We start from the raw sequence: 25,294 nt of genomic DNA on the forward strand, positions 1-25,294 counted from the left end.
TGAGTCATTGGTCAGACAAAAAGAGAATCAATGTGTTGCTGTGGAGGACAGAGGTGGGAACAAGTCTGGAGACAGAAGGAATGAGAGAATTCCCCCTGCTCTCCATCAGCACAGGCTGTTCAAAGGTAAATACAACTGGATTCTCCCCACAGCTTTGTTATGGAGTTAATCCTGCAAGATTCTGAGTTCCCTTAGCCTGGCAATGTGTGAGAATTCCAAGGCAACCCAAAAGGTTAAGGCATGAGGGCTCTGGTGCTGGGGTTCAAATCCCAGTGAGCACAGAGAGAGGAGGGGGAGATGCTGCATTAGCCACACTGCCCTGCTCTGGAGTGTGCCTGTCTGTGCTCCAGCCCCACTGAGCATCTCCTCATGGATGGGCTGCCCTGGCTCAGCACTGGGGGGCTGGATGCCTTGGAGGGGCTGCCTAGAACAGAGCTAGACAAGATTAAGAGAGTGAAAGCAGGTATTTATTGAAGGCCTTCAACAGGTACACCTTGGGCAGCCTCCAAGAGGGGCTACAGCCAAGAAGGACAATGGTCATGGGTTCTTCACACAGTTTTAAGTTTGGTGCATTTACATATCAGGGGTTAATCCTCCAATTACAGCTTCAGGCAATGAAGCCATATACCCACAGTTTTCTCCTCTCCCAATTTACTTTTTGTTTATACATCTCAGAGCCTGAAACAGTGGGGAGTCCTTGAGTTTCAGGCTCAGAGAGGAATTGTTTCACCTGAATAAAATGGGAAGGCAGTAACTAACAGGCTATGGAGCTTTAGAGTTATACACTAAGGAAGCACAGGATCTGAAAAACATAAAAGCTACAATCCTAAGGCATCACCCTGCCTGGACACTGTGTGCCTGTGGTGTCCCAAGCAGCCAGGGCTGGGCTGCCAGGTGTGCTCACTGTGTGCACCCAGAGAGGGACACTGCTCTGGAGGGGAATCTTGTGGCAGGTGCAGCTTTGGAGCACCTCAGACACAGCTGGGTTCTCACTGGGGGTGAGGTTTAGCAAAGCCATGGCACTGCCTTGGTCTGCAGGGCCTGGTCAGTGCCACGAGGGTGCTCCAGGGAATAAGAAGAGAATATGGCAGAATTCAGTGGCTGAAAGAAATCCACTCCATGGCCAATTTCCAAGAAAAGGAGAAGCCTTGGAAAAGCCTGGGCTCCATAATTATATCTACTGCTTTGGAAATAATCATTCCTACATTTACAGGCAGCGTCTCTCCCTCCTCTCTGTGTGCTCATTAGGATTTGAATCCTTTTACATTCCTACAGTGTTGTTTTACTGCTGTTCTCACTCCCATGCAGGTGTCTCAGCTCCCCTGCATGGCCAGAAGTCTCTCACACAGTAAAAAGTCTTTGATTTAGTTAAAAATGTCTTTTGAAGCATTCTTTCACTTCAGAAACAAACTGAAATGGGTATGAATAAATCAGAGTCACTCTTGAGAGGCCAGCAGCAGCTCAATCAGCACCCCTGTTCCCCAGGGGCAGATGGAGCCTGCTCTGCTCAGAAACAGCCCTGCACATCCCTCTGCTCTGCTCATCCCAGTGCACTTTTCACTGAAAGGAGAGCTCTCCCCTTCCACTGTTGGTTTTCTTCCTTCTGCTTTTGCTCCACCTGAAGCCTCTGTTGATGACAAAAACAGTTAGAAACAAAAGAGGGAAATCTTTTTCACAGGAAGGAGGAGACAAGGAAAAAAATCCCCTTTGAATGCAAAGCTGGTGTTTCTCAAGCATTCCATTAACCTGAGATGTTCCCCGTGCCAAGCCCAAATGGGCAATGGGTAAGGAGATATTATCATTATAATGTCTCACTCTTGTAGATTTAAACATTCCAATGACATTTTACAAAATAAACAGAGGTCAAGGGCTTGCCCTGGAGAGCTGGCTGTGACATCCAAGACAAGACCATGGAGAGAGAGCAAATTCAAATGTGCAGTCCTAGGATTCCCTGGCAGTGCAGCAGCTTCTGCCTCCTCGAGCAGCTGAGTATTTTCAATATTGAATGAGGCAGGAGAGGGGGCTTAGGCACAATTTGTGTGCAGACACCCACCTCTCAGGGACCTTCAATCTGCTTCTGCCAGTGTCTTTTATAGAATAAAAATTATTTGAGAAAGGTTTAAAGTAGACAGGAGATTTAGAGGAGTGCAGAATGCAAGAAGGCACAGTCAAGACTTACCAGATCCTTGCAAAATCATGGAATTCCACTAAATGGCTCAAACCTGAGCTTCTTACTGGCCTGCCCTTTTTCCAAGGACAAGTCTGAGATTTCACTAGAAACCTTGGGGAAACACTGCCTTGTTTCTCTTTTGTTCCGTCTAGAATCTTCAATAATTGGGATGTTTGAATCAGCTTTTGTGAACATCTGGATCACCCAAATTATCCACATCTTTTTCGGACAAAGGAAGATAATAGTAATGAGGAGACTCAGAGCTGGGTCCCTGGAAATCAGGCTGGAGTTGCAGCTTTCTGCCACAATAAAAAAAATAATTAAAACCTTTAAATGGCATCTTTTGTTCCAGCCAGAGTCCCTTGCACATGTACCAGGGGAAGTCATTGCCTCCCAAATTCACACAGGAGCTGATGGAAATTTTGTTATGGCCCAATGATGCAGAAAGAAACTGGCAGTGAGATTTAACAAGGTCACTTGAAGGCACAGAAACCACTGTAAAATATGCTCATTCCACACATGGCCAGCGAGGTGAGGGAGAAATGTTTCACTCACAGGAAATGGTGATTTACAATTAATTTCCAAAAGAAGGAAATCCTTTTTTAATCAAAATAATTTATAGGGTTAATCTAAAGGCAGGGTTTGCTCGCCAACATGGAAAGCCAGGCAAGGTGAAGATGGATGGGGTTTGTCCATGGGATTTGAATCAGCTCTGCACAGGAGGGCCTGTAGTCAAGGATACCTGTATTATTTATGGCCAAGGTTTTCAGAAGGGAATAGTTGATCTTGCCTCCCTTGGGTTTGGCTGCTCGGTGTGTGACCTGTGCAGAGCACCAGCCTCGCTGAAAAATGGCCTTTAGAAATCCTATTCCTCACTATTTCCTGTGTTTGGTGCTCGTGGCTAGATGTAGGTGGACAGAAAGCCAGGATTCCCTCACTGAATGCTGCTGGGTCAGAACTGAGCAGGGCTGGACATGACAAGGGGCACAAGAACCTGCAGACTTCGGCTTCCACAGAGGAAAGGTGTTTAACAAAATGCTAGGAGGTTTTTAGTATTGTTTTTGGGAATGTGTGGCTGCAGTAGGAGACAGAGTGATGCTGTTCTAACCCTGGTGAGGAGTGATTGCCCCCTTGCTCCCCTCTTGCTGGAGGTGCTCAGAGCTGCACAGGACCTGGCTCTCAGGATGTATCCCACGCTTCAGCTCCGAGTTAATTTGATCTCACATCTGCTGCTTATTAAATTAATGCTGCATGGTTCCCTGGAATGAGCACTATAGATTTTTATAGCATATCACAGGTGCTCAGTGAGGGTCAGGACTCTGAAAACAAAGCAGGAAACTGTGCAGGAATCCATAAAGTGGGAAAATAGGGTGTGATTTGTCACTGGAAGGGCTAACAATTGTTGAGGAAGAGATGAGATAAGAAAAACAAGACGAGTTTGGTACTATAGTGATGTTATTTATAATCTCACTACAGACCTATTTTCTCTTGTGACTTTAATCCTCCCCATTTGCAATGAGCAATCTATTATATTGGAAGATATTTGAGATGCTTTGGGAGTAAGGAAAGTATTATACATAAAATATGTAGCTAATATTATTAGAACAGACTCTGATTAATTTTGCAGCTGGCAACATTACCCCTCCTGAAAATTAAATCCATTTGCTATCCGTGTGGAAGTAATTGTGTTAATATCAAAGCTAGTTTGGAAATGAAATGGGGAGAGTTCCACTCCATGTCTCCCGTGCAAGGAATCAGGGATGGGAGATGAAGGGCTGGAGTAATAATTCCTTGCCAACACAAGAAGTTATCCTTTCCTCCACCAAATTTTCAAGACTTCAGTAGAGTTTTTTTGGGATGTATTTAATGTGCATTCAAACATAGGGATAAATCCAAGTGGCCCTGTCTCAGTCTCACCCCTGATTTGCAATATTGCCCTTGGGCAGACACTAATATTTGTATTTGTACTACATGTTTGTACAGCACTGTTCTCCTGGGCAGGTTCATCACCCCAGTAATTATTGACAGCAAAGATACGTGCCCAAGCCAGAAATATCTCAGTCTAATTACACTGGAGTGATTTTGAAAAGCAGTTGGACGAGATTAAAGAGACAGCTTTCGTTAATTAAGAACTGTTTGGGCTTCCGGTGCTATAAAGATCCCAGCTGGCCCCATATGCACCTCTGGCTGCAGCTGGGCTCCGCATCTCCCCCTTTATTCCTTCTGCAAAAGTTTTCCTCCCTGCAGCCTGTTTGCTGGAGCGCAGGCATTCTCTCCTCCTCCTCCTCCTCCTAAGCAGGAGGTGGGCAGGACTGACTACATTAAATATACAAACACGCTGTGCTCCCTCTCTGCTCCAGAGGCATCATCGGTGGCCCGGCAGCAGCAGAACCCGAGCGAAGGCTGCCCCGAGGGCTGGGGGAAGGCTGACAGCAGCAGCAGCGAACAAACCAGCAGGAAAGGGGAGAGGAGCAGAGGGGAGCCCAGCGAGGTTGGGCACCCCGGCTCCCCCAGGAGCTCTCGGCAGCCCTGGCACATCACTGTGAGTGAACGACAGCAGCGTCCCAGCAAAGAGCATCCTTCGAGGAGCAAGAGCTGGAGATCACTCAGAAGAGAGAGGGGAAAAAAAATAAAAATAAACAACAACAGAGCACCAGCTGCTATCCCTTCCCAGAGGGAGAGAGAGAGAAAGGAGTTGAGGGGAATGAACCTGGAGGATCCAGAGACTCAGAGCGGAAAAGTTGCCCTGACGGGAGGCTCTGCACAGTGAAGCTCGGCTCCACGATGGGATTTCTCGTGCCTAAGCGAAACCTCCTCCTGCTGCTGTGTGCCAGCATTTTCCCCGGTAAGTTTGAGAAAGCTCTTCTCCCTTTGCTCTCCTCCCTTATCCCTCTCAAAGACACACAGCAGGGACCAGCCCCTGTCAACAGGGAATTTCCCCGACTCCTCCACCCTCCTGCCCCACCATTTCTGGCTCCCTGAGCACCAGCCTCTGCTGGGCAGCGCTCTGCCTTTATTCTCTGCTCCTTGGCTGATTTGATGGAGAAAGGGTTAAAGCCACGGTGGGAAGGGGACAGGAGGGACAATCCAGACGGGGGCTCAGCATCCTGCTTCTTGCCCGGGCTTTTCTTCCCTGGGTAAAGTGTGTTAATGTGTCTCGGGGCTACAGCTCCGGCTGGGGAGAGCACAGCCAGCGCTCAGCTAATGCTTCCCTTTGTATAATCCAGGGCAGCTACAGGCTAAGTAGAAGCCATATTCCAGGAGGGACGTGGGGACAGCCCCCGGCTCCCTCTCCCTTCTGTCTGGCACAGCCGGCACAGGAGCGCAGCTCCTCCGGCAGCCCCGGGACGAAACGTGGCTTCGATTTTTAACAAACGCCAGGCACCTCTGACAGCTCCTGGAGCCTACGTGCAGGGTCAGGGCTGCTCCTTGCAGCCTTCAACTTTTAAAGTTATGCCTGAGCAAAACTGGGATCTTGCTATCCAACTTGTGCTCTCCACCATCCTCTTCCTTCTCCCATTGTTTTTGTGAAATATCCACTGAGCAGGTTAAAGAGCTGAATGTCAGTCTGCCTTTTTTTCCTGATAGATGTACTGCCAGTTTTTTATGTGCAAATCTGATCCAAAATCCCTATCTCCCAGCAGGAGGGTGCATTTTCCTTTCTGGCTTGCCCTCCTAGCATCCCTCTTCCCTGCTTTCAGACTCCAGTGCTAGAAACTTGCCACAAAGTGGCCATAAAAATGAGACCAGACTCAGTGAAGAATGGCTCATGAAGTGTTTTCTAGATGGTATTACTGGTGCTCCCACTTTCTTCAGACCAACCCTGCTCTGTAATAGTGGGTGAATAGAGTGAGGCACACCTGGCAAAGTCAGGGGAGACAAACCACCTGGGTAGCATCACCCTCCTGTGTGTCCCCAAGCTGTGGTTTGCTGGAGTTTCCCTCTGGAGAAGGCTCCAGCTCTGCCAGCCCGTGGACCTGCAGGTGTTCCATTCCTTCCCCACAGCCTTTGGCCACGTGGAGACCCGAGCCCATGCAGAGGAGAGGCTCCTGAAGAAACTCTTCTCTGGCTATAACAAGTGGTCCCGTCCCGTGGCCAACATCTCGGACGTGGTCCTGGTGCGCTTCGGCCTCTCCATCGCCCAGCTCATCGACGTCGTAAGTGCAACCTCTTTGTGCAACAAAGGCCAAAATTACCCAGGCTGGGCCCAGGGAGAGGCTCCTGGTGTGTGTGGCTGACCCAGGGTTGGGTTGGGAAGGCTCTGCCCTCAGCAGAGAACAGTGATCATGCAGACAGAGCTGGTGGAGCACAGGGGGACACATGTGAATAGCTGGGCATCAAAGTGGATCCTTGACTCTTCATTTACTACAAGCAAAATCACAAATTCCCTATCAAAACCCATGGGACTGATTATAGCAGGGCACTGGAGCAGCTGGCATAAATGACAAAGAATTCTGGCAAAATAATAAATCAAATACCTAATTTAGAATTTGAGCAATGATCATTAACACTGATTTACACAAGCTAATAGGGACAGTGCTTTGCACGCCTTGGGAAGAAAGATTTCCTGAAGAGATTTCTGCAAATGAAAGTTTTAAGGGTTTTTAGCTAATCTTGCAGATATTAACAAGAAAATTCTGAGTGTTTGCTCAGGTGGAAGTCACACATGCAAACTGTATATACCTTGTACAAAACAGAGTCTGCATGCAGACTGATGTGCACTGAAACAATATTTATGGGATTATTCTGGCACAGTGTGTTGGGGTCAAGTGCTGGACAAAGGAGGTCCCTGCAGGGCTGCAGATGCCAGACACACTCACAGGCTTTAGAGCTTATCCAGACCTTGCTCCTGCATTTTTCTGCTTCCTGTCCCTATTTGCATGTGGCACTTCCCAGGACAGTGTCTGTGCAGCTGAACACTCTTTGAGCAGGTATTGGGCTGGCTTTCATAGAATGGTTGGGGTTGGAAGGGGCCTTTAAAGGCCATCTTGTCCAACCCCTTATTTTTCAGAAGAGGGGACTCCCTGTCATTTTTTACTGTAGTCATGTGGCAGAATGAAAGGGGTGATAATGCCCCAGCCCTGGAAGTGTTCAAGGACAGGCTGGATGAGGCTTTGGCCAGCCTGGTCTCGTGGAAGGCGTTGGAGAGGGTTGGAACTGGATGAGCTTTGAAGCCTCTTCCAATACAAACCATTCTGTGATTCCTGTGACAATGGAAAGAATAATGCAGCCTAAAGACTTTACTGGTGTGGGGCAGTCCTAACAGATGACTGTCCACACAATTTTATATTTTGAAATCAGATTTTTGAGATGAAAGGAAACAGCTGAGATAGTTCAGGGGATGGGGAATCAAATCAAAAAACACCAGTTGCTGGAGAGTTTCATCTCCTCGTGCAGAATCCATCCACTTCCAGCTTTGCAGCACAGCAATGGTCTCCCATTCCCCTCTTCACTCCTACATCAGCCCGAGGCTTCCAGGGCTGTTTGCAGTTGCTAATGTTGAAGTTGCATGGTTCTCATCTGAATAATTGATAAGACTAAAGATAAGACATTAGTGACTGTGGAGGCATGAGAGAGATTTCCATTATGCAGCTGCTGAACTGTGGGAGAGGGGGATCGATGCACCTGCTCCACAAAGCTTTCCCAGTTTACTTAAGAAAAATTAATCTTCTTAAAACCATGTCAGTGGTTAGAAGTGCAGCTCACAGGCAGAGCTGTGCTGGGACCTGTGGGCATGGCTGGAAGAGAGCTCTCCCCCCTGCTGCCCCAGTCTGTGGCTGGTGACACTCCTGCCACCACTGTGGCTCTTCAGCTCCTCTCCCCCTTCCTGACAGTGACAGTTTTGGTGCAGACCCTGCTGCAGTTGTTGGACACAAAGAGTCTGAAAGGGAAATCAGACCTGTATTCAAACCCCAGCTCCTCCTGACAAAAGCTGGGGGCAGGGGAACAGAAATCAATGGGGAGCTCTACATTCCTGCATGTCCTTACCTCACCCTGGATTGCTGAGGGTTTTCTGGGACCAGAAATAAGGGGGAAGAGGTCAAATATGTGTCCAGGAGCAGCCACCAAGAGACACACTTGGAGTGCTGTGCCTGTGTGTCTGCAGGAGCTCACCTGCTGTGCTCACCTTGAGAGAAGGGGCCAGGCAGTGCAACACCCCCATGGCTGTGGAGCCACTGCTGCCCTCTGGACTCGCTGGTGAGGAGCATCCAGCTGAGGAGGAACTTGGCCTTTATCACATTGCAAACCACTCCAGATAATCCCCTGGGACTGGAGCTGTGCTTCACATGGGACAGGAGGATGGTGTGGTGATGGGCAGGAACTTCCACCAAGGGTGGCTCCAGAGAGGAGAATTCCAGGAAAAGGCAGCACCTGCTACACTGGGATGGCCCATGAAGGGGCTGTGGTAGAGACCCTCAGGTGCTTGAATTGCAAAGCAGGTTCTCAAGGACTGGTCCAGGTCATGGCATTCATCGTCTTCCATCAGCAGCCAAAGAAACAGCTGGAAGTTTTCTCTCCCTCTGTTTCTCTCTGGAGTGTTTTTGCATTCCCCCTCTCTCCATGTGGTTCTCATCCCTAACCCCAGGGCAGAGAATCTCTGCTCAGGTGTCACATCTGGTGCCACAACAGCAATGAGGAGGCTCAGGGAGGAGGAGGCAGAGCTCCCCCCAGACTTCCTGGGTTTAATGTTCACAATCAATCCTGAACTGCCACAAGAGCAAGGTTAATGATGAGCAGTTTGCTGTCAGCTGAGCTCTGCCAACTCAGCTGGGTGTGGTGCCAACCAAGGCAAGAGATAAAAAACAAATAAACCCTGAGCTCTGGTGGGACACTTCAGTCAGACCAGCACTAGGCTCTGCCCCACATAATTCATCTGAGTCACTTGCAGAGGGCACAAAAGGCAAGCAGCAAACAGTAATTAACTCTACTGCAGTGCTGCCAGCATTAGAAATGCCTGACATTATTTAAATATGTATATATAGTCCTACTTTTCCCTGCTGTTTGTGCACAGAAAGTCTACCCATTGATGGAAATCCACCAGGCTGCCCAAGAATTCCACGTCAGCAGAGCAGCTAAGGTTTGTTCAGAAAACGCAATCCATAGTGCCAAAGATCATCTAGTTGGTAGAAGGAGAAATGTGCTGAGCTTCCTGTTTCCAGAACTGTGTCCATGGGTAATGTTCCACAGGAGAACACCCTTGCAGATGAAGCTGAGCACTGGAATCCACCACACGTGTGTGATTCAGGGTTTATATATCCATCACTCCCCTCCTTCACTGCTCAGGTCAAAGGCAGGCTGGGGAGCTTTTTCCTCTACCTGGTATCATCATCCCAGGCTGAATCCATCAGCACTGAGTAAAATCCCAATAAATTCCAGTCCATCTGCTCACAGGATTGCTTAGGTGCAGGCTCAGCTGTTCAGTGGTATCAGACAGCTGTGCCCTGTCCCATGTCAAATGACAGAAACATCTGCTTTTTATTTCCAAGACAGAATTTACATTTATTGCAGAGGTGATTTGTAATTATGTAAATGAAACACAATAAAGGGAAATTAAGAGGGTTCTTTGGGCCTCTTAATCTGCTCCTATAACCAATATCTGATCTTGCATTTCAGGATGAGAAAAATCAAATGATGACCACGAATGTGTGGGTGAAGCAGGTGGGTGCCCCCAAATATGTGTTTTTTCATATTTCTTTTCAGTTTTTCTGCTGAACCCTCCCAGCTTTGTAACCACCTCATTTTTGGCAGGAGTGGCATGACTACAAGCTGCGCTGGGACCCCCAGGAATATGAAAATGTCACCTCCATCCGAATCCCCTCGGAGCTCATCTGGAGGCCAGACATTGTCCTTTACAACAAGTGAGTGGGAGCACTGTGACCAGAGGGCAAACCCATCCTTGCAAATTTTCTCTGTTCATGAGGTTAAACTGTGTGCTGCAATAATTCCACTTTATTTTGTTCTCTGTGGTTGGAGTTCATGCAGATTCTATAACATGCCTTAAATGACATGACTGGCATTCATCACAAGGGCTTTGCTCTCCTGATGATCCTTCCTCTGGGCAGCCAGTTCTGTTGGGGAATGCCAGGTATTGTTTTCTCTTCACATGTCAGATGCACAATTAAGCTGGATTTGAGCTTTCAGTCCTCTTCAATTTCATTTCACCCAGGAGCTCTCCCCTAATTCATCACCATCAGCTGGAAAAGCCAATTACTGATGATGGGCTTAAATAAGGAAAATATGCTGAAACATGTCAGGCATCTACCAACAGGGGTTTCAGGTCAGCTAAGTACCATTCTGGAATGATTTCCAAATAGGTATTTGTTCCTCATTGCAGATACTTGGAATGTGTTCTTTGTAAGGACACTTCCTAGGGAGCAGGTTGTGGTTTTCTTTCTTTCCTTTGGAGCCTGTTGATATTCTTAGAAATGCTTCCCAAGTGCCAAGGCTGTTTTCTCCCTGGAGGCCACAGCTCTTTAGTCTCCCAGGATGTCAGATATTCCAGTCCCCCAGCCCAGCACAGGCCCCAGAGAAAACACTTGCTGCAGGCATCAAAGAAAAGCATCTTTGCATGTGGCTGACACTCACAGCAGCAGCCAGGCTTGGTGTTAATAAACAGTTGCCTGGTTCTAGCTTGATATGATTTTGCTTCTGTTTAAATCCCAAAATAAATGGCTGAAGCTGGAATCTGCCCAGGGGACTGTGAGCTTTGGAGACTACAGGGGCTGTTATCTTTCCCATTAGCTCGTTCTGGATCCTCAGTGGTGTGGAGTGATTGCAAACCTCTCGGAAATCACTGCATCCTCACTGAGCACCTTTCAGAGATTAGCCCGCTGGAAATGATTCATTCAGAGGCACTTGGACCTTCCTGCCCCCAAGGGACACACTCTGAACATGAATATTGCACCCAAAGTGCCTCACTTGGCTGCCAAGAAAGGTGTTCACAGCTTCCACTGGAAAGAAAAAATAATGTCCTTGTCATTCTCGTTGTTTAATTAATGACAATAGCAAGGATTGTTATTTTTGGAGCTTCTGGTGGTTGTTGTGGTGGACCATGGTGCCAGAGGAAATGACATGGCAGTGGCACAAATCCCCGTGCCACCTTTGTGCATCAACCCATCCTTTTGCTGGAGCTGCTGGCACAGAAGAACCTGATATGTCACCTCTGCTTCCTCTCCCTTGGCTCAACACACTTGATGAGGATGGTCCATGCAAGGAGGGGCCAGGAAATAAGGAACCACAGAATGACAGAATGGTTTGGGATAAAAATGATCTTAAACATTACCTCATCTCAGTGGCAGGGACACTTTCCACTAGACCAGGATACTCAAAGCCCTGCTCAGCCTTGCCTTGAACACTTCCAGGGATGAGGAACACTCCAGGAGACCTTGGTATCCTTTAGGTCTCTGGACATTTTGGGGTTTCATACTGAAGACATCCCCCAGATGTCCAGGACACCCTGAGCTGGGCAGCCTTTGGCTCCTGCCCCTCACCAGCTCTGCCCCTCTGCCCTGCTGTTGGAGTCCACTGCTGCTGTCACATTGAGTCTCTACAGGGGCTCCAGGGTCTGATCTCCTGGCCACAGCAGCTACCCCAGAATGTGCTTCTCTTCCTCTTCTGGGCAGTGAGAGTCTTTCAGTCCTGCCCACCTTACTGCTCTGACTTGCAGTAACAAATCTGGCTGTCCAGGGACCTGCTGACACAGGGAGATCTCGTGCCCCAGCTCCCCAAATCCAGGCTGCTTCCCTCCTTTGGTCCACACTTAGCATTAATAATCATGCATTTGTCTGTTGGCTGTCATGAGTCTATCATGCATTTTTAATTGGTTACTTTATCCATGAATTAAGCATGGATGTGAGCTAGGCACCAGACATTAGTGGGTTTCCATGAATTCCATGTGTCTTCACTGCTGTATTTCCCTTTGTTCTTATGCAAAATGTTTTCTGCCCTGAGATGTGCTTCTCTCTTCCACTTAACTTCCTGCCAAACACATCTGGAGCTGCAGGCAGTGTCTTCATCAGGTTTCACATATTTTAGGGATTTCAGAGCAAAACCTCCAGAGTGAGGAGACACCAAGGTGAGGCTCTTTTGCACATCATTTCACCAGCTGCATTTCCAGCCAGGGCTTCTCCTGCTGGGCATCTCAGCTGGAAATAATAGTGATCAGCCATGGTGATGGTAACAAGGAGTCCATCTGATATTTTACACATGTATATGTATAGTTTAGAGGGAGTTTAACATAGCTGCACATGGTTCTGTGTCTCTGAGAGCAAGAGAATGTGGAAGGAAACCTTGGTGGAAGGGAGTGAGAGGCCACACTGACCTTTTGCTGTCTTCAGGCTGTTCAGTGTAAGCTGAATATTGCTTATAATAGTACTGAAATATGGTATTTCTGTTTGGGATGGACTCCTTAAGGAAAGATTATACAAATACCCCTCCTGTTTTCATCTTGGGCTATATATTACAGAAATGGTAAAATTTCAATTGATTTCAGATTTACATCTTTAAGGAAACCTAACCCTTTGTTGTGAGGTTACCCTCATATCTTTGCTCATTATTGTAAAAAACATTCCATTTACCCACTCTAGAGACCCAAATTAAATCAGTAAATTCAGCTGGTTTGGCCTAGAGACTAAATGTAGTTGTCAACATTCATAAGGAATCTGAAAAGAAATTAATATCCTACAGGGAAATTAATATGCTGTTAAATTTTCAGGCATGATGAGATAAGTTCCAAGACTCTGCAGATAGTTTCTACTGGATGTGACATAACATATGTACAACAGAGGAATGTGAGTTCCTCACAGTGAAGTGACAAAGCCTCCTCTTTGCCAAAAAACCAGCTTGTTCCTTATCTGAGGTTGTAAAGGCTCTTCAGGCACCACCAATTCATTTCTAAATGAATTATCTAATCCTCACCATTGATTTGTTTTTCCATTTATGAATGGCTTTGAAACACATTTTAGTTCTTCTTTGTATATTTGAAGTACAAAAAAAGAATTGTATTTTTGTATGGTCCTGGGGGTTGCATTTTTTGTTTGTGGTAGGATTTTTTTGGTGGTTTTTTTTGGTTTTTTTTTTTTTTGCTTCTCCACCATGGTGTTGAGTCACTTGCTCAACATAGGAGCTCCAGAGGATAAACCCCTGAAAGCACAGGTTTGCATCCAGGTGCTCCAGCTGCTAAAGGCTGCCCAAGGCAATCCAAGCCCATGTCCTTGAGCCTAATGCTGGTTTTTCAGCTGGATAGTCATGGTATTATCACAGCATTTGTCTTCTCCAGCCTGGTGGTTGTAAAACCTGGGAAGAAGCCACTGGGAATATTGAGAATTCAGAAGTTTCTCTTTTCTTGGTATTTTCTGGGATTAACTGTTCCAGAAAGTAATCCCTGCCTTAGACTCCACAGCTACCAAAAAAAAAAAAAAAAAAAGAAAAGAAAAGAAATAAAGAAGACAAGATCAGATGTGAAGGAAAATCAAATACAAATTTCTGTAATTAGGGGTAGGAAATATCTTGAGGAATTCATCCAGTGATAAAATGGACACAAAGGGATTACTGGACTGGGTAAGAAGATCATCTGTCAGGTAGCTTTTGAAAATCATGGAAAAGCAAAGAGTTTTTTTGAAAAGTACAGTAGCAGCTTGTTCTCGTGAGCTATACTGTGATGTTTGCAACCAGTTAGATTTATGGAGTAACACTGGTTTAATGACTCATCCCAAAGCTCTTTGGAGGAGAAATACCAAAAGATGCCCCAGTGTAACCTTTAAAATTGGAAACATACTTGACATTTTTCTTTATGTGCATTGGCACAGATCTCATCATTCTGCACCAGCTATATTTATAACAGGCCAAAAAAAAAAAATCACTAATTCACCCTTCAGTTCTCCTGATTCTTCTGGCAGGTTGAGTGGTTGTTTATTTGGAGAGAGACATCTTCAGGTGCTCTGAGGTTTGCTGCCAGGCTCTACCCAGCAATGCAGGAGCTGGTAGAAGGAGATATTCAGGAGGGATCCCTCTCCTGGGCTGCTCAGTTCACACCCAAGGGCTGCTCCTGCCGTTCTAAGGACAGAGCAGGAGCTCTGCCTTCAAAGGGCTGGCAAGGATCCTTGGCAAAGGGGAGAATTGGAGCAAAGAGCACCAACCCAGCAGAGTCAGAGCCTCCTGAGCCCCCTGTGCTCGTGGTGCCTGTTTTGTTGAGCAGCAGCCAAAACATCATTAGTTACTGCTGGTTCCTAAACACCAAACCAAGCAAAAGCTGGGATGTGACTGAAGGAAGTCCCATCAGTGCACAAACATCTCCCCTGGGCACCCAGGAAGTTTTGTACCCAAGTTGCCAAGATCCTGCAGCTATTTAAAACCCACCTAGGTAAGGTCCTGATCCTCTTGTGGCTGACCTGCTTTGAGCAGGGAGTTTTGGGCAGGAAACAGTTCCAGAGATGCCTTCCAAGAGGTGCATTTGAGTTATTTGGTAGCACAAATCAGTATGCATTTACCAGTAAATATTTTCTGGTTTCCCTTTGAAGAGAATTTTAATCTGAACATTCCAGAAGCATCTTTGCAATGTGTACCAAAAGGTTGCAGGCTCCTAATATCACAACTTTTCTTTATTACTGCTCTTTGATGAGAAATGCTTTAAGTGAGGACATTCTACTATATCCATATGTGTGTACAGATAATTTTCAGGCTTTTAAAGGTCTGTTTGGATTTAAATTGTGTCATCAGAAATTAAAATAAATGTGTGCCTCATTTACATGCACTCTGAAAACACTTAATTTTGTGAGATGGTGTATCTCCCAACTGCAGGAAAATAGAAAGTGTCAAAAGAAAATAGAAATTCTCTGTCAGCAGAGCTTTTTAGTTGAATATGGCTGGTAGATGTCAGTAAAGCAATGCCATCCTTAAACCCTTATAAACTTAGCAGATTTAGGAGAGCAGCCTTTCTTCTCAAAATGAGAAATCAAAGGCTGCAGCACACAGCAGCTTTTTTTTTTTTTTTTTTTTTTTTTTTAAATAAGTAATTGTCTTCTCTCTTTCTTGTTGTGCACTGCTGTGTTTGACATAAAAATTTAAGAGCTCCAGTTCTTGATTACTGACATATTTCTAAAGCTGTCAGGTCAGAGTAACCAGGAGAGCCTGAGTATCTGAATTCTGCAGTCCTTGTGATGTTTACCTTGCACTCACGCCTTCTTCCAACTGGATTTTCATGACAACTGTCACAACAGAGTGGTCTCCACTGAGTGAGATGAGAACGTGCCACTGCTCTGAAGGAATGTCTGCACATTTTCTCTGTCCCACTTCATCAGGTCTCCCACCCTCCTGTCTCAGGCAATATGCACGTGGTGCAGTCAGGGCTGCAGGAACAGCAATGGGTTTTCCCACAGCAAAGCTGTCCAAAAGAACACAGGGTTTCCCCAGTCTCCCAACTGCAGGCTGTGTTTGCTGTTGGTTGTCTCACCTTCATCCCTTGGAGAGTGGGGAAAGACTTTGGAAAGCACTCAACGGCCAGGTGACCTTGTTTGCTCCCTCTCTCATGTGGAGAGGAGCAGAATCCCAGTCTCACACTGGAGGGGAGAGAGAATCTCTCCAGGCTCCCCTGCATGGGCAGGGTGCCAGCAGGCACAGCTTCCAATCCACTGAACATATGCTTGAAGGTCCAGTGTGGGTGGAAATCTTGGGGAAGGAGGCAAAAATGTATGGATGCATGAAGGATGAGACAAGTGGGAACACTGCCTTTGCATGATGTGGCTGGCTGGGATGTATTCTATGTACACAGCATGGCTGATTTACACTGCTTACAAATTCCTCTGCATTGAACTGCGATGAGAAATCCAAACACACTCAGTAGAGTCAGGAATTCTTTCATGGTACTGATGGGCTGGTGAGGCAGGAGCATCCCAGGGTGTTTTGTGGCTCCTCAGAGAAGCTGTGGCTGTCTCATCCCTGGAATTGTTCCTGGCCAGATTGGATGGGGATTGGTGCAACGTGCTCTAGTTTAAGGGGAAAAAAGAAACTCCTATAGCAGGGAGTTGAAATCACATTGTCCTTAAAGTCCTTTCCAACTCAAACCATTGCATGATTCTATGAAACTATCAAAAAATCCTTTTTTTTTTTCCAATTTTGCTTGTAAATGAATGGCCTCCTAAATAAATGAATTCAGAAAGTTCCTGTGCCTTCTGCAGCTTGAGGAGCCCTGCTGGATCACCCATGTGTTGATGATCTTGCTGCTGGTAGGGAGGAGGAGAGGTCTGTCCCCTGTCACTGCCTGGCTGCTGTCAGGGCACATCTGGGCACTGAAGCAGCAGAGCAGGGCCCAGGGATTTTGGCAACTGCAGGCTGGGCTGGCTCCAACCAGAAGCACTGGGCAGGAGCAGAGAGCTTTCTATCTGTATCAGCCTGAATAATTCATCTCAAGTTTTTAGCAGAAGCTCTCTTCCCCTGCACAGCCTGTCTTTGTCTGGCAGTGCTGCTGTTTGTAACTCAGGTTCTTCCTCCAAAAGTCTGGAAAATACAATTTATTCATACAATTCCAATACAAACTCCTGAGCTGTTATCTGTTTACCTGATAACCCCCAGTTGAGGGTTCCTGTGAGAAGACAAAATGCCAGTGCTCTTCCTAACTGGGAAATAAAAAGATTAATGTTCATTATTCCTACTAATAGGATGTTCTTGCTGTTTTTCACATAAAAGACTGGCTGATTACCCAACACTCTTTCATTTTTAGCAGCTGTCACAAATAATTCTGCCCAGCCCACAGCTGCATTATCTCATACTACTTCCTCACACTTCTAAAACAAACTCAACTCATTCCAGAGCACATCTGGGACACCTTTGGGGGAAAACTGTGTACAGTCACATCAAGGAACTGACTTATGCCAGGGGAAGGCTGACTTGTGCATGAATTCCAGAGCTTGTGTAAGCCAAGAGCTCAGAATCCACTGGACAAAGTAGATGGATCCAGTGTTTGGACATGATGTGCTTCTTGCACCTCTCAGGTCATTTGGAAGCCAGGCACTAGATATCCTGTTTCCTTAACAGAGTTGACACGTCCTAGAGAAGTCTGAGCCTTTTTTTGTCTTCCATCTGTCCCCAGTGCTGATGGTGACTTTGCAGTCACCCACCTGACCAAGGCTCACCTCTTCTATGACGGGAGAATTAAATGGATGCCCCCTGCTATCTATAAAAGCTCCTGCAGCATCGATGTCACCTTCTTCCCTTTTGACCAGCAAAACTGCACCATGAAGTTTGGCTCCTGGACCTACGACAAAGCCAAGATAGACTTGGTGAGCATGCACAGCCATGTGGACCAGCTGGACTACTGGGAGAGTGGGGAGTGGGTCATCATCAACGCTGTGGGCAATTACAACAGCAAGAAATACGAGTGCTGCACAGAGATCTACCCTGATATAACTTATTCCTTCATTATCCGGAGGCTGCCGCTGTTCTACACCATCAACCTGATCATCCCCTGCCTGCTGATCTCCTGCCTGACCGTCCTGGTCTTTTACCTGCCCTCTGAGTGTGGAGAGAAGATAACCCTGTGCATCTCCGTGCTGCTGTCCCTCACTGTGTTCCTGCTGCTCATCACGGAGATCATCCCCTCCACCTCCTTGGTCATCCCTCTGATTGGGGAGTACCTCCTCTTCACCATGATATTTGTCACCTTGTCTATCATCATCACTGTCTTTGTGCTCAACGTGCACCACCGCTCCCCCCGCACCCACACCATGCCTGACTGGGTGAGGAGGGTCTTCCTCGATGTAGTCCCACGGATCCTTTTCATGAAACGTCCCTCCACAGTGAAGGACAATTGCAAGAAGCTCATTGAGTCCATGCACAAAATAACCAACGCGCCGAGGCTTTGGTCCGAGATGGACGTGGAGCCCAACTTCACTACCTCATCCTCCCCCAGCCCCCAGAGCAATGAGCCATCTCCCACCTCCTCCTTCTGTGCCCACCTCGAGGAGCCAGCCAAGCCTCAGCCCATCTGCAAGTCCCCATCGGGGCAGTACTCTGTGCTGCACCCAGAGCCCGTCCAGGTGACCTGCTCCTCTCCACAGCCCTCCTGCCACCCCCTGAGCGACGCCCAGGCCACCTCTGTCTTGAAAGGCAGGTCTCTGAGTGTGCAGCAGATGTACAGCCCCAACAAGGCAGAGGAGGGGACAATCCGCTGCAGGTCCCGGAGCATCCAGTACTGCTACCTGCAGGAGGACTCCTCCCAGACCAACGGGCACTCCAGCGGCTCTCCAGCCTCCCAGCGGTGCCACCTCAACGGGGAGCAGCCCCAGCACAAGCCCCCTCAGTGCAAGTGCAAGTGCAAAAAGGGCGAGGTGGGCGGCACAGCAGCCCAGGGGAGCAAGAGCCACGGCTCCAAAGAGCAGCACCTGGTGCTGATGTCCCCAGCCCTGAAGCTGGCAGTGGAGGGGGTTCACTACATCGCAGACCACCTGCGGGCAGAGGACGCGGATTTCTCGGTGAGCGTCCCAGGGGAGCCTGCTCTCCTTCAGAGGGGCAGAAATGAGCTGCTAAGGGAGCCACAGCAAGCCTTGAGCTGTGCTGAGTGTGTACGTGTTGAGGCAGGCCCAGCCATACCTCTGGTGTGGGTTTTGGCCACTGGAGGGGTCCTTGGGGTCTTGGAATGAGGGCCAAGGGGGCAGCACAGCCAGGTCATGCTCAGGGCTGCTCTAGAACTATGGGTTCTCCAGCAGAAAATGGGAATAAAGATGTTGTTATGAAGCAAAGAAGCAGTTAGGTTTGTGAGAGACCCAAAGTGCAGCCATCTCACAGGAACAGAGACTTATTCCTTATTTAAGCCTCTGACAAATGGGGAATTCACACTCTCTGCTTTTTATTAATCACTGACTGTGACTGTGGAGCCCAGGGAAGCAAATTGCCCAAGCAGGCTGTGGGAAGCTGTAGTAGAGTGGGGATTCTGCAAGGTCTGTTTAGCTCTGCTCACGTATCATGATGTGATTTTTTATTAGCGGGCTTCCACTGGACCAGTTGGTTCTGTGCAGGGATGTGGGGAACAAATTTCCTATTTATTCTGTGGGGGTAAATATGGCTGCAAATAAAGGGAGTAGAGGCTGAAAATATTTTTTTTCATGGAGACAGTGATACAGATAACAAATGCCACATTCTTTCACAGCTGTAGTAGCTCTTTCCTGCAGGACTATGGATATTGTGTGCTAGTAATTATGGCAGTAATGAAAGGAGGCACAAGATAACCTGAAGTTAGTCATCTTATTAAAGAAAAGTCTTATCTACCTTTTCCTGGGCAGATCCATATGCAAAAGGTGCATTTTAGCTTTGTCTACAGGTTAAATTTCTAAAGGTTTAGAATCAGTGCAAGTCATAGTGTGTTTATACAAGACTTCCTGAGCATGGAGAATGTCTTTTATTTGCATTTTTCACAGCACTGAGCAGCAGCAAGGAAACCTTAAATGCTACTGTCCATTTCTATACTATGGTATCATAGTTAAGGGCCTCTGTTCTTCAATGGATTTTGCTTCACAGCATCCCTTTGAGGAAAGAACTGTTAATTCCTGACATTGAGGAGTTACAGCCAAGACACAAACTTTCTATTCAAGGTCACAGAACAAATCTGTGGCAGAGATGGGCTGTGAATCCTCATCTTCATTAGTTGCCAGTCCAAAACTCCTTGCCAGGGTAAAGCACTTCAGAAGCACATTAGGAGTGCAGGAATTAAAGTCTGCTCTCTCCCTCTGGCAATAATCACAAGTAAACCCTTGGATGTCAGTTGAGTTTAGCTCAATTTTTTTCCCCATGGTGCAAATGAAAAAATATTACACCAATAATACTTCCCATTTCAAATGATTCTCCCTGCTGAGCTGGTTGGTGTTAACAAGAATGGACTCAATTAATATCTCGGGTTCCTTCCTCTTAATTTTTTTTAATGAAGCAGTCTTCAAAAGCCACAAATTTTCTTCTGATACCTTCTGCTGCTCTTCCCTCTTAAAATTAAGTGATCATCCTGAGGAGAATGCTACTTACAGTGCTAAACATCAAAAGCAGAAGAAAAGGAACAGCTTTGAGCCTTTGGTCTCTGACCCAAGCTCCTGCCAGCACGGGCTGTGAGGAAAGGCACCAGGAAAATATCCAGCAATGAGCTGGGGGCAGCTTTTTTGGGTTCCCCTGGGGATTCAGGGTGACCTTTCTCCCCTGTTCCACAGCAGCTGTGGTTGGCACAGAAGGCAGAGCTTGAGTTCTCAGATAGAGGGGATAATGCTGGCTCCATGGTGGGGCTGCACTATTTTCTCTCTGGACCCAAGTAACATTAAGTAGGAAAGCACAATTTTTTCTCCCAGTGGAAATGAAAAAGAGGAAGGAAAACGATCTTCTGGAACTGAAATATACTGTGAGGAGCAGAACTGATCTAATGAAATGAGAATTTATTGGGGAAAAGAATCAGTACTCAGAAATGTGCTTTCATCTTAAAATCAAATTGTGGCATTTCTTCATGGAAGTCTTCAATAAATCTATCAGCAGGCACCTCTGGTGCAGCTGCTGAGACACATCTCACTGTCTGGTGGGCAATATTTCCAGAGACATTCACCTTCCCAGAAGGAGAACAGAGCTTCTTTTAAGTTCATGTCTTTTTTATTTTTTTTCTCTAAAGCTCCATTGCCACAGGGGCAGTGCTTCTAAATTAAAAGTAAATAGCTCATTTAATTAAGTGCTCCAGCAAAGAGAAAATGGGAAATGCAAGAGGCAGTTGTTTGTTACAGAAAGATATCTGCAAACAATACAGGCACAATGGGGAGCTGGGGAAAACACATGGTGGAATTGTCCCAGCAGAAGATGGAAATGCCATTAGAAATTAATTACAGACTGAAAGGCAAAACAAGTTCCATGTCACACATCAACCAAAATAACCAGACAGCACCAGCACCATCTGGGAACTTGTTCTGTCCGTGGTTGTGTGCATCTCTGCAGTGCTCTGATATGTAGATATTTAAAAATAAAATGGGAAGGAATAAAGCTGAGGGGGAGGAAACACGATAATCTCACTGGGTTATTTTTAACAAAGTACAATAAAACTGCCTGGGACTGCTCTAATCTGTGTTGCAGACTCTGGGTCCTGGGGATCAGATGTCACCAATGCCCCTCAATCCTCCACTCAATCCTGAGGCTCAGCCCCATGAGGAGCTGGACCAGGGCAGAGCTGCAGATTCCCACTTTTCAGGAGTTTGAGAATGGGGGAGTCAGCTGGTTCTTCCCCTGAGCATTTCCCAAAAATAATTTTGAGTGAGCTTCTTAAAAACTAATCAGAACAGAGGTCAGGAGTTGTGGTGGCAGATGTTGGCAGCTGCATGGATGTCAGAGGGATGTCTGCAGATCAGACTCCACATGGGCTGCTGGACCACGAGGAAATGCTACAATGGTGGCAGAATGCAAAATAAAAAATCCAAATAATTTTCTCTCCCTCATCCTCTTTTTGTTGTATTATCACCCCATAAATTCCAATTTCACCCTCTGTGCTCTCAGTCTGAAGCTGGGCATTGATTTTACAAACATCTGATGCAGTCCCAGCCATCATTTTCAAAATGGGCTCAGTATTTCTGCATACACCATTACATTAGGAAGCAAATCCCTCTGCAAGTTGTTCTTCCCCCTCTTTCCTCCTCTTTGCTCAGAGAGAAACTCATCAAGTTTCTTTTCTTTGTGTGATCTAGCACTTATTTTTACTAGCATAAATATTCAAAGAAAGTTATTACACCAGAATCAGACATTATTTACTCAATCCAGCTTTCCAGCTGAACATCAGATGGGAAATTTCAGATTTGCTTTACACATTGGTTACATCATAAGACATTAATCCCATAAAAACAATCATCCAGGGCTTGCTTAGATGCCTTTCTCATAGTGAATTTTAAGCATCAGAGGCTCCAATTCTCAGCAAGTGATGAATAGGTCAGAAGATAAGTGCAGCAAAAGGGAGTTATCCACTGAGCTCTTATCACAGAATTGTAGAATCACAGAATGGTTTGGGTTGAAAGGGATCTTAAAGCTCATCTCATCCCACCTGCCATGAGCAGAGCCCCATCCAACCTGTCCTTGAACTTTCCAGGGATGGGACAGCCACAACTTCTCTGAACAGCCGTGCCAGGGCCTCAGCACCCCCACAGTAAAGGATTTCCTCCTATTTTCTGATCTAAACCACTACATTTCAGTTTAATTCCCCCTTGTCCTGTCACTACATGATTTTATAAATTTGAATAAATTATAGTTCACAGCCCAAGGAAATTGTAGAATCTTAGGATGAGAGAATTCCTTTTGTTTTCAAGGGTTAATATTTTTTTTACTTACTCTAATTACAGATGGTTGTGCAGAGGTCTGTACAATCATAAGATACCATGATTTTTCCCAAGAAGGTGACAAGATGCAGGATGAACCTGGTTGTTTTCTCTGCCTTTTCAGTAGTAAAGGCTGACTTAATGCTGCTTTTAAAAGGAATAAATCTGTCCATTGAATGAAAACATTGAACCCATTCTTATGCTTTTGACAACATTCAGATATTCCTGAAATTGAAAATGCTTTGTTCAGAGAAAACATAATATGGTCTCCAGTGCATGCCTCATTTCCCAGCTCACAAAGCTGCTCACTGAGCCAAGGAGCTCAGCAACACCACTGTACCTGTGGAAACACCCTCTGCTGCAAATGGCCCTGCACTGACAGCTGGATTGCTTCCTTTACCAAAATGCATTTTTGGCAGCTTTGCAGTCCCCTTCTTCTTTCTCCACTCACAGCCCCTGGGGAGGTTTGAGTGGGCTCCTGCTGAGATGTTTTCCCCAAAGAACAAGGCATCATGCCAGATTTCTGCCCTCGGGTCTATTAATCACCAAGTGGGAAATTGTAGGAAATCATAATGGGTACAGTCATATCAAATAGAATTTACCATCTGATCAGGCCTCTTCCTGGGAAAGAAATTACTCACAGCAATGTAATAAAAGAGGTTTTCACATATATATGGTTTCTTAATGAAGCAGTCATTTACCATTTCTGCCTCATGGTACTAGAACTCCCTGGAGAGGAATTGCTGGAAAATCCTCCCACAGCAAGGCAAAAATGGGGGAAAAGGAAAGTGAGGGTGCTTCTATTTGCTGGTTCATTCTCACTGCTTATTCACCCAAAGCTGTGAATCCCTTCACAGGAGGAGTTTGTCTTTGTTAATCTGTAAGCAAATCTTTTTATGAGCACGGGGAAAGGATCCATTTCTTACCCCCCACTGCCCCAGCCTGAATCACAGCCTCATTTACACACCCAGTTACAGCTGCTGCTGATGGAAAATGGGAGAGTGGGTGTGCAGATGGCCTTAATTATACACAGGGGTGTGTTATCCGTGGGATTTGGGACTTCACATGCACACCCCTGCAGTCTGGGCATCCCTCAGGTGATTGATGAATAAACCTTTGCCATTTTACAGCTCCACTAAGTGTGAGCAAGACATCCCCCTCCTATCTCAGGAATTATATTAGAATATCCTACTTTGGAATAAAGCTCTAAGAGTTTTCATAAATTTTAATCTCCAGTAAATGTTAATTGTTGGCCTGTCCCCTCTGTGTTCCAGGTGAAGGAAGACTGGAAGTACGTTGCAATGGTCATCGACAGGATCTTCCTCTGGATGTTCATCATCGTGTGTTTGCTGGGAACTGTTGGGCTCTTTCTCCCACCCTGGCTGGCAGGAATGATCTAAATATAGCACCAAAGGGAAGAAATGATTGTCCCACTATCCCACTGTATGGAATTTGGTTCACCTGGAAGGAGAGAACAGAGAAATGGAGGCAGCCCTTTGAATAATTCACTGCGTGTCCACACTCGAGCTGCTCCCGAGCTCTTGGGGAATCCTTTCTGAGGTCACGTTGTTTTGCCAAGCCATTTTCATCTCCTCCATCTAATTTAGGGAAAAAGTTCTTATCAAAGTCTGTACATAGCATGGTGACATTCATTGGCATATACTCAGCAGTGTAAGAACACGAGCTTGTCCCTAAAGCAGCACAGAAAGGGGCTCTGCATCCACAAACCAGCCCCTGGCAATAGCTCCAGTCACCCTCAGCAGTCTCACTGTGCCCTGCTCAGTGATTTTGCCCTGTCAGGCTGAAGTCTTTCAGGACTGTCTCCCTGTATGAGTCATTTTATAAATAAAGTTCCAAATTTGGGATACCTGTGCAGGATGTGGTCTGTGTTCAGCTGGTAAAGGCAGAGAGTCTTGGCACTGGGAGGTTTACCTGGCCTTAAATTCAGGGAAATACACACCAGGAGAGGCAGGCAGCTGCCTGGGGAGCAGCACAGAAGGTCCTGGCAGAAGCCAGAGCCAGGTGAGGGCTCAGGTGAGAGCCCAGGTGGGACATGTGTGACCCTGTGTAGTGGCCTGGCACATGAGGCTCGTTGCTGCCACACGGCTCAGTGAGCAGCACAGGGATGCTCAGAATTGTGACAGCAATGCTGGAACACAGACAATGGGGTTTAGAGACTTCTTTGAAATACAAGTTACTGCACTCAGCCAGAACAGCACAGGTTAAAAATCAATGCAGTGATCAGCCTGTGAGGCTTCATCTAAGAACTACAAGTGACCTCTGTGTTCACAGATTCAGCCAAGTGCTTAAAATGTGTTTGGCTCACCAAGAAAGCAGAGTAGCTGTGGTTTGGGCCAGCTCCACAAAGAGCTGTGCTGGCGCAGCACGGGTGGGAGGCAGGGAGGGAGGACGAGGGAGCTGCTTGTTTTCAGAATGGAGAGGGACCCAGCCTTTGGAGATGCTAATTTATCCCTTTTCACAGTCAGTGAGTTTGCTTATGGCAATGAAAGGAAAACAAACAGTCGAACATCTTCAAGGTCTAGTGCATAAATGTACCAGCACAGCTGTGGTGGTTGTGCAGGGCTGTGGCACAGCCTCTCGCTGTCACAGCCCCACGGGGGCACGGCGTCAGCCCTCGCCAGCACCTTTGAACATTTTGACAAAAGGATTATGAAGGTGGAAGATTTCTGGCCCTGGACACTGCTGGGTTTGGGGCATCGTATCAGCAATGCCCACAGCAGCTGCTCAGAGCTCGCTCTGCCTCCCCCTCCTCCTCCTCCTCCTCCTGAGCACATGGGAATCACTAGCAGCAGGG

General features: G+C 46.7%; 1 protein-coding gene across 1 annotated transcript; it reads left to right on the forward strand.

Annotated features, from left to right (window-relative positions):
• Nucleotides 1-4,252: 4,252 nt before the first annotated feature.
• CHRNA4 (cholinergic receptor nicotinic alpha 4 subunit) lies at nucleotides 4,253-24,346 on the forward strand. The gene is made up of 6 exons (XM_009093105.3): nucleotides 4,253-5,015; nucleotides 6,176-6,327; nucleotides 9,785-9,829; nucleotides 9,920-10,029; nucleotides 17,256-18,636; nucleotides 23,754-24,346. Exons 1-6 carry the CDS (start codon nucleotides 4,955-4,957, stop codon nucleotides 23,877-23,879), a joined length of 1,875 nt encoding a protein of 624 aa, XP_009091353.1. The 5' UTR covers nucleotides 4,253-4,954; the 3' UTR covers nucleotides 23,880-24,346.
• The last annotated feature ends 948 nt before the right edge of the window (nucleotides 24,347-25,294 follow it).

Source organism: Serinus canaria, chromosome 20 (genome assembly GCF_022539315.1).
Source record: "Serinus canaria isolate serCan28SL12 chromosome 20, serCan2020, whole genome shotgun sequence".
In the NCBI taxonomy this organism is placed as follows: Eukaryota; Metazoa; Chordata; class Aves; order Passeriformes; family Fringillidae; genus Serinus; species Serinus canaria.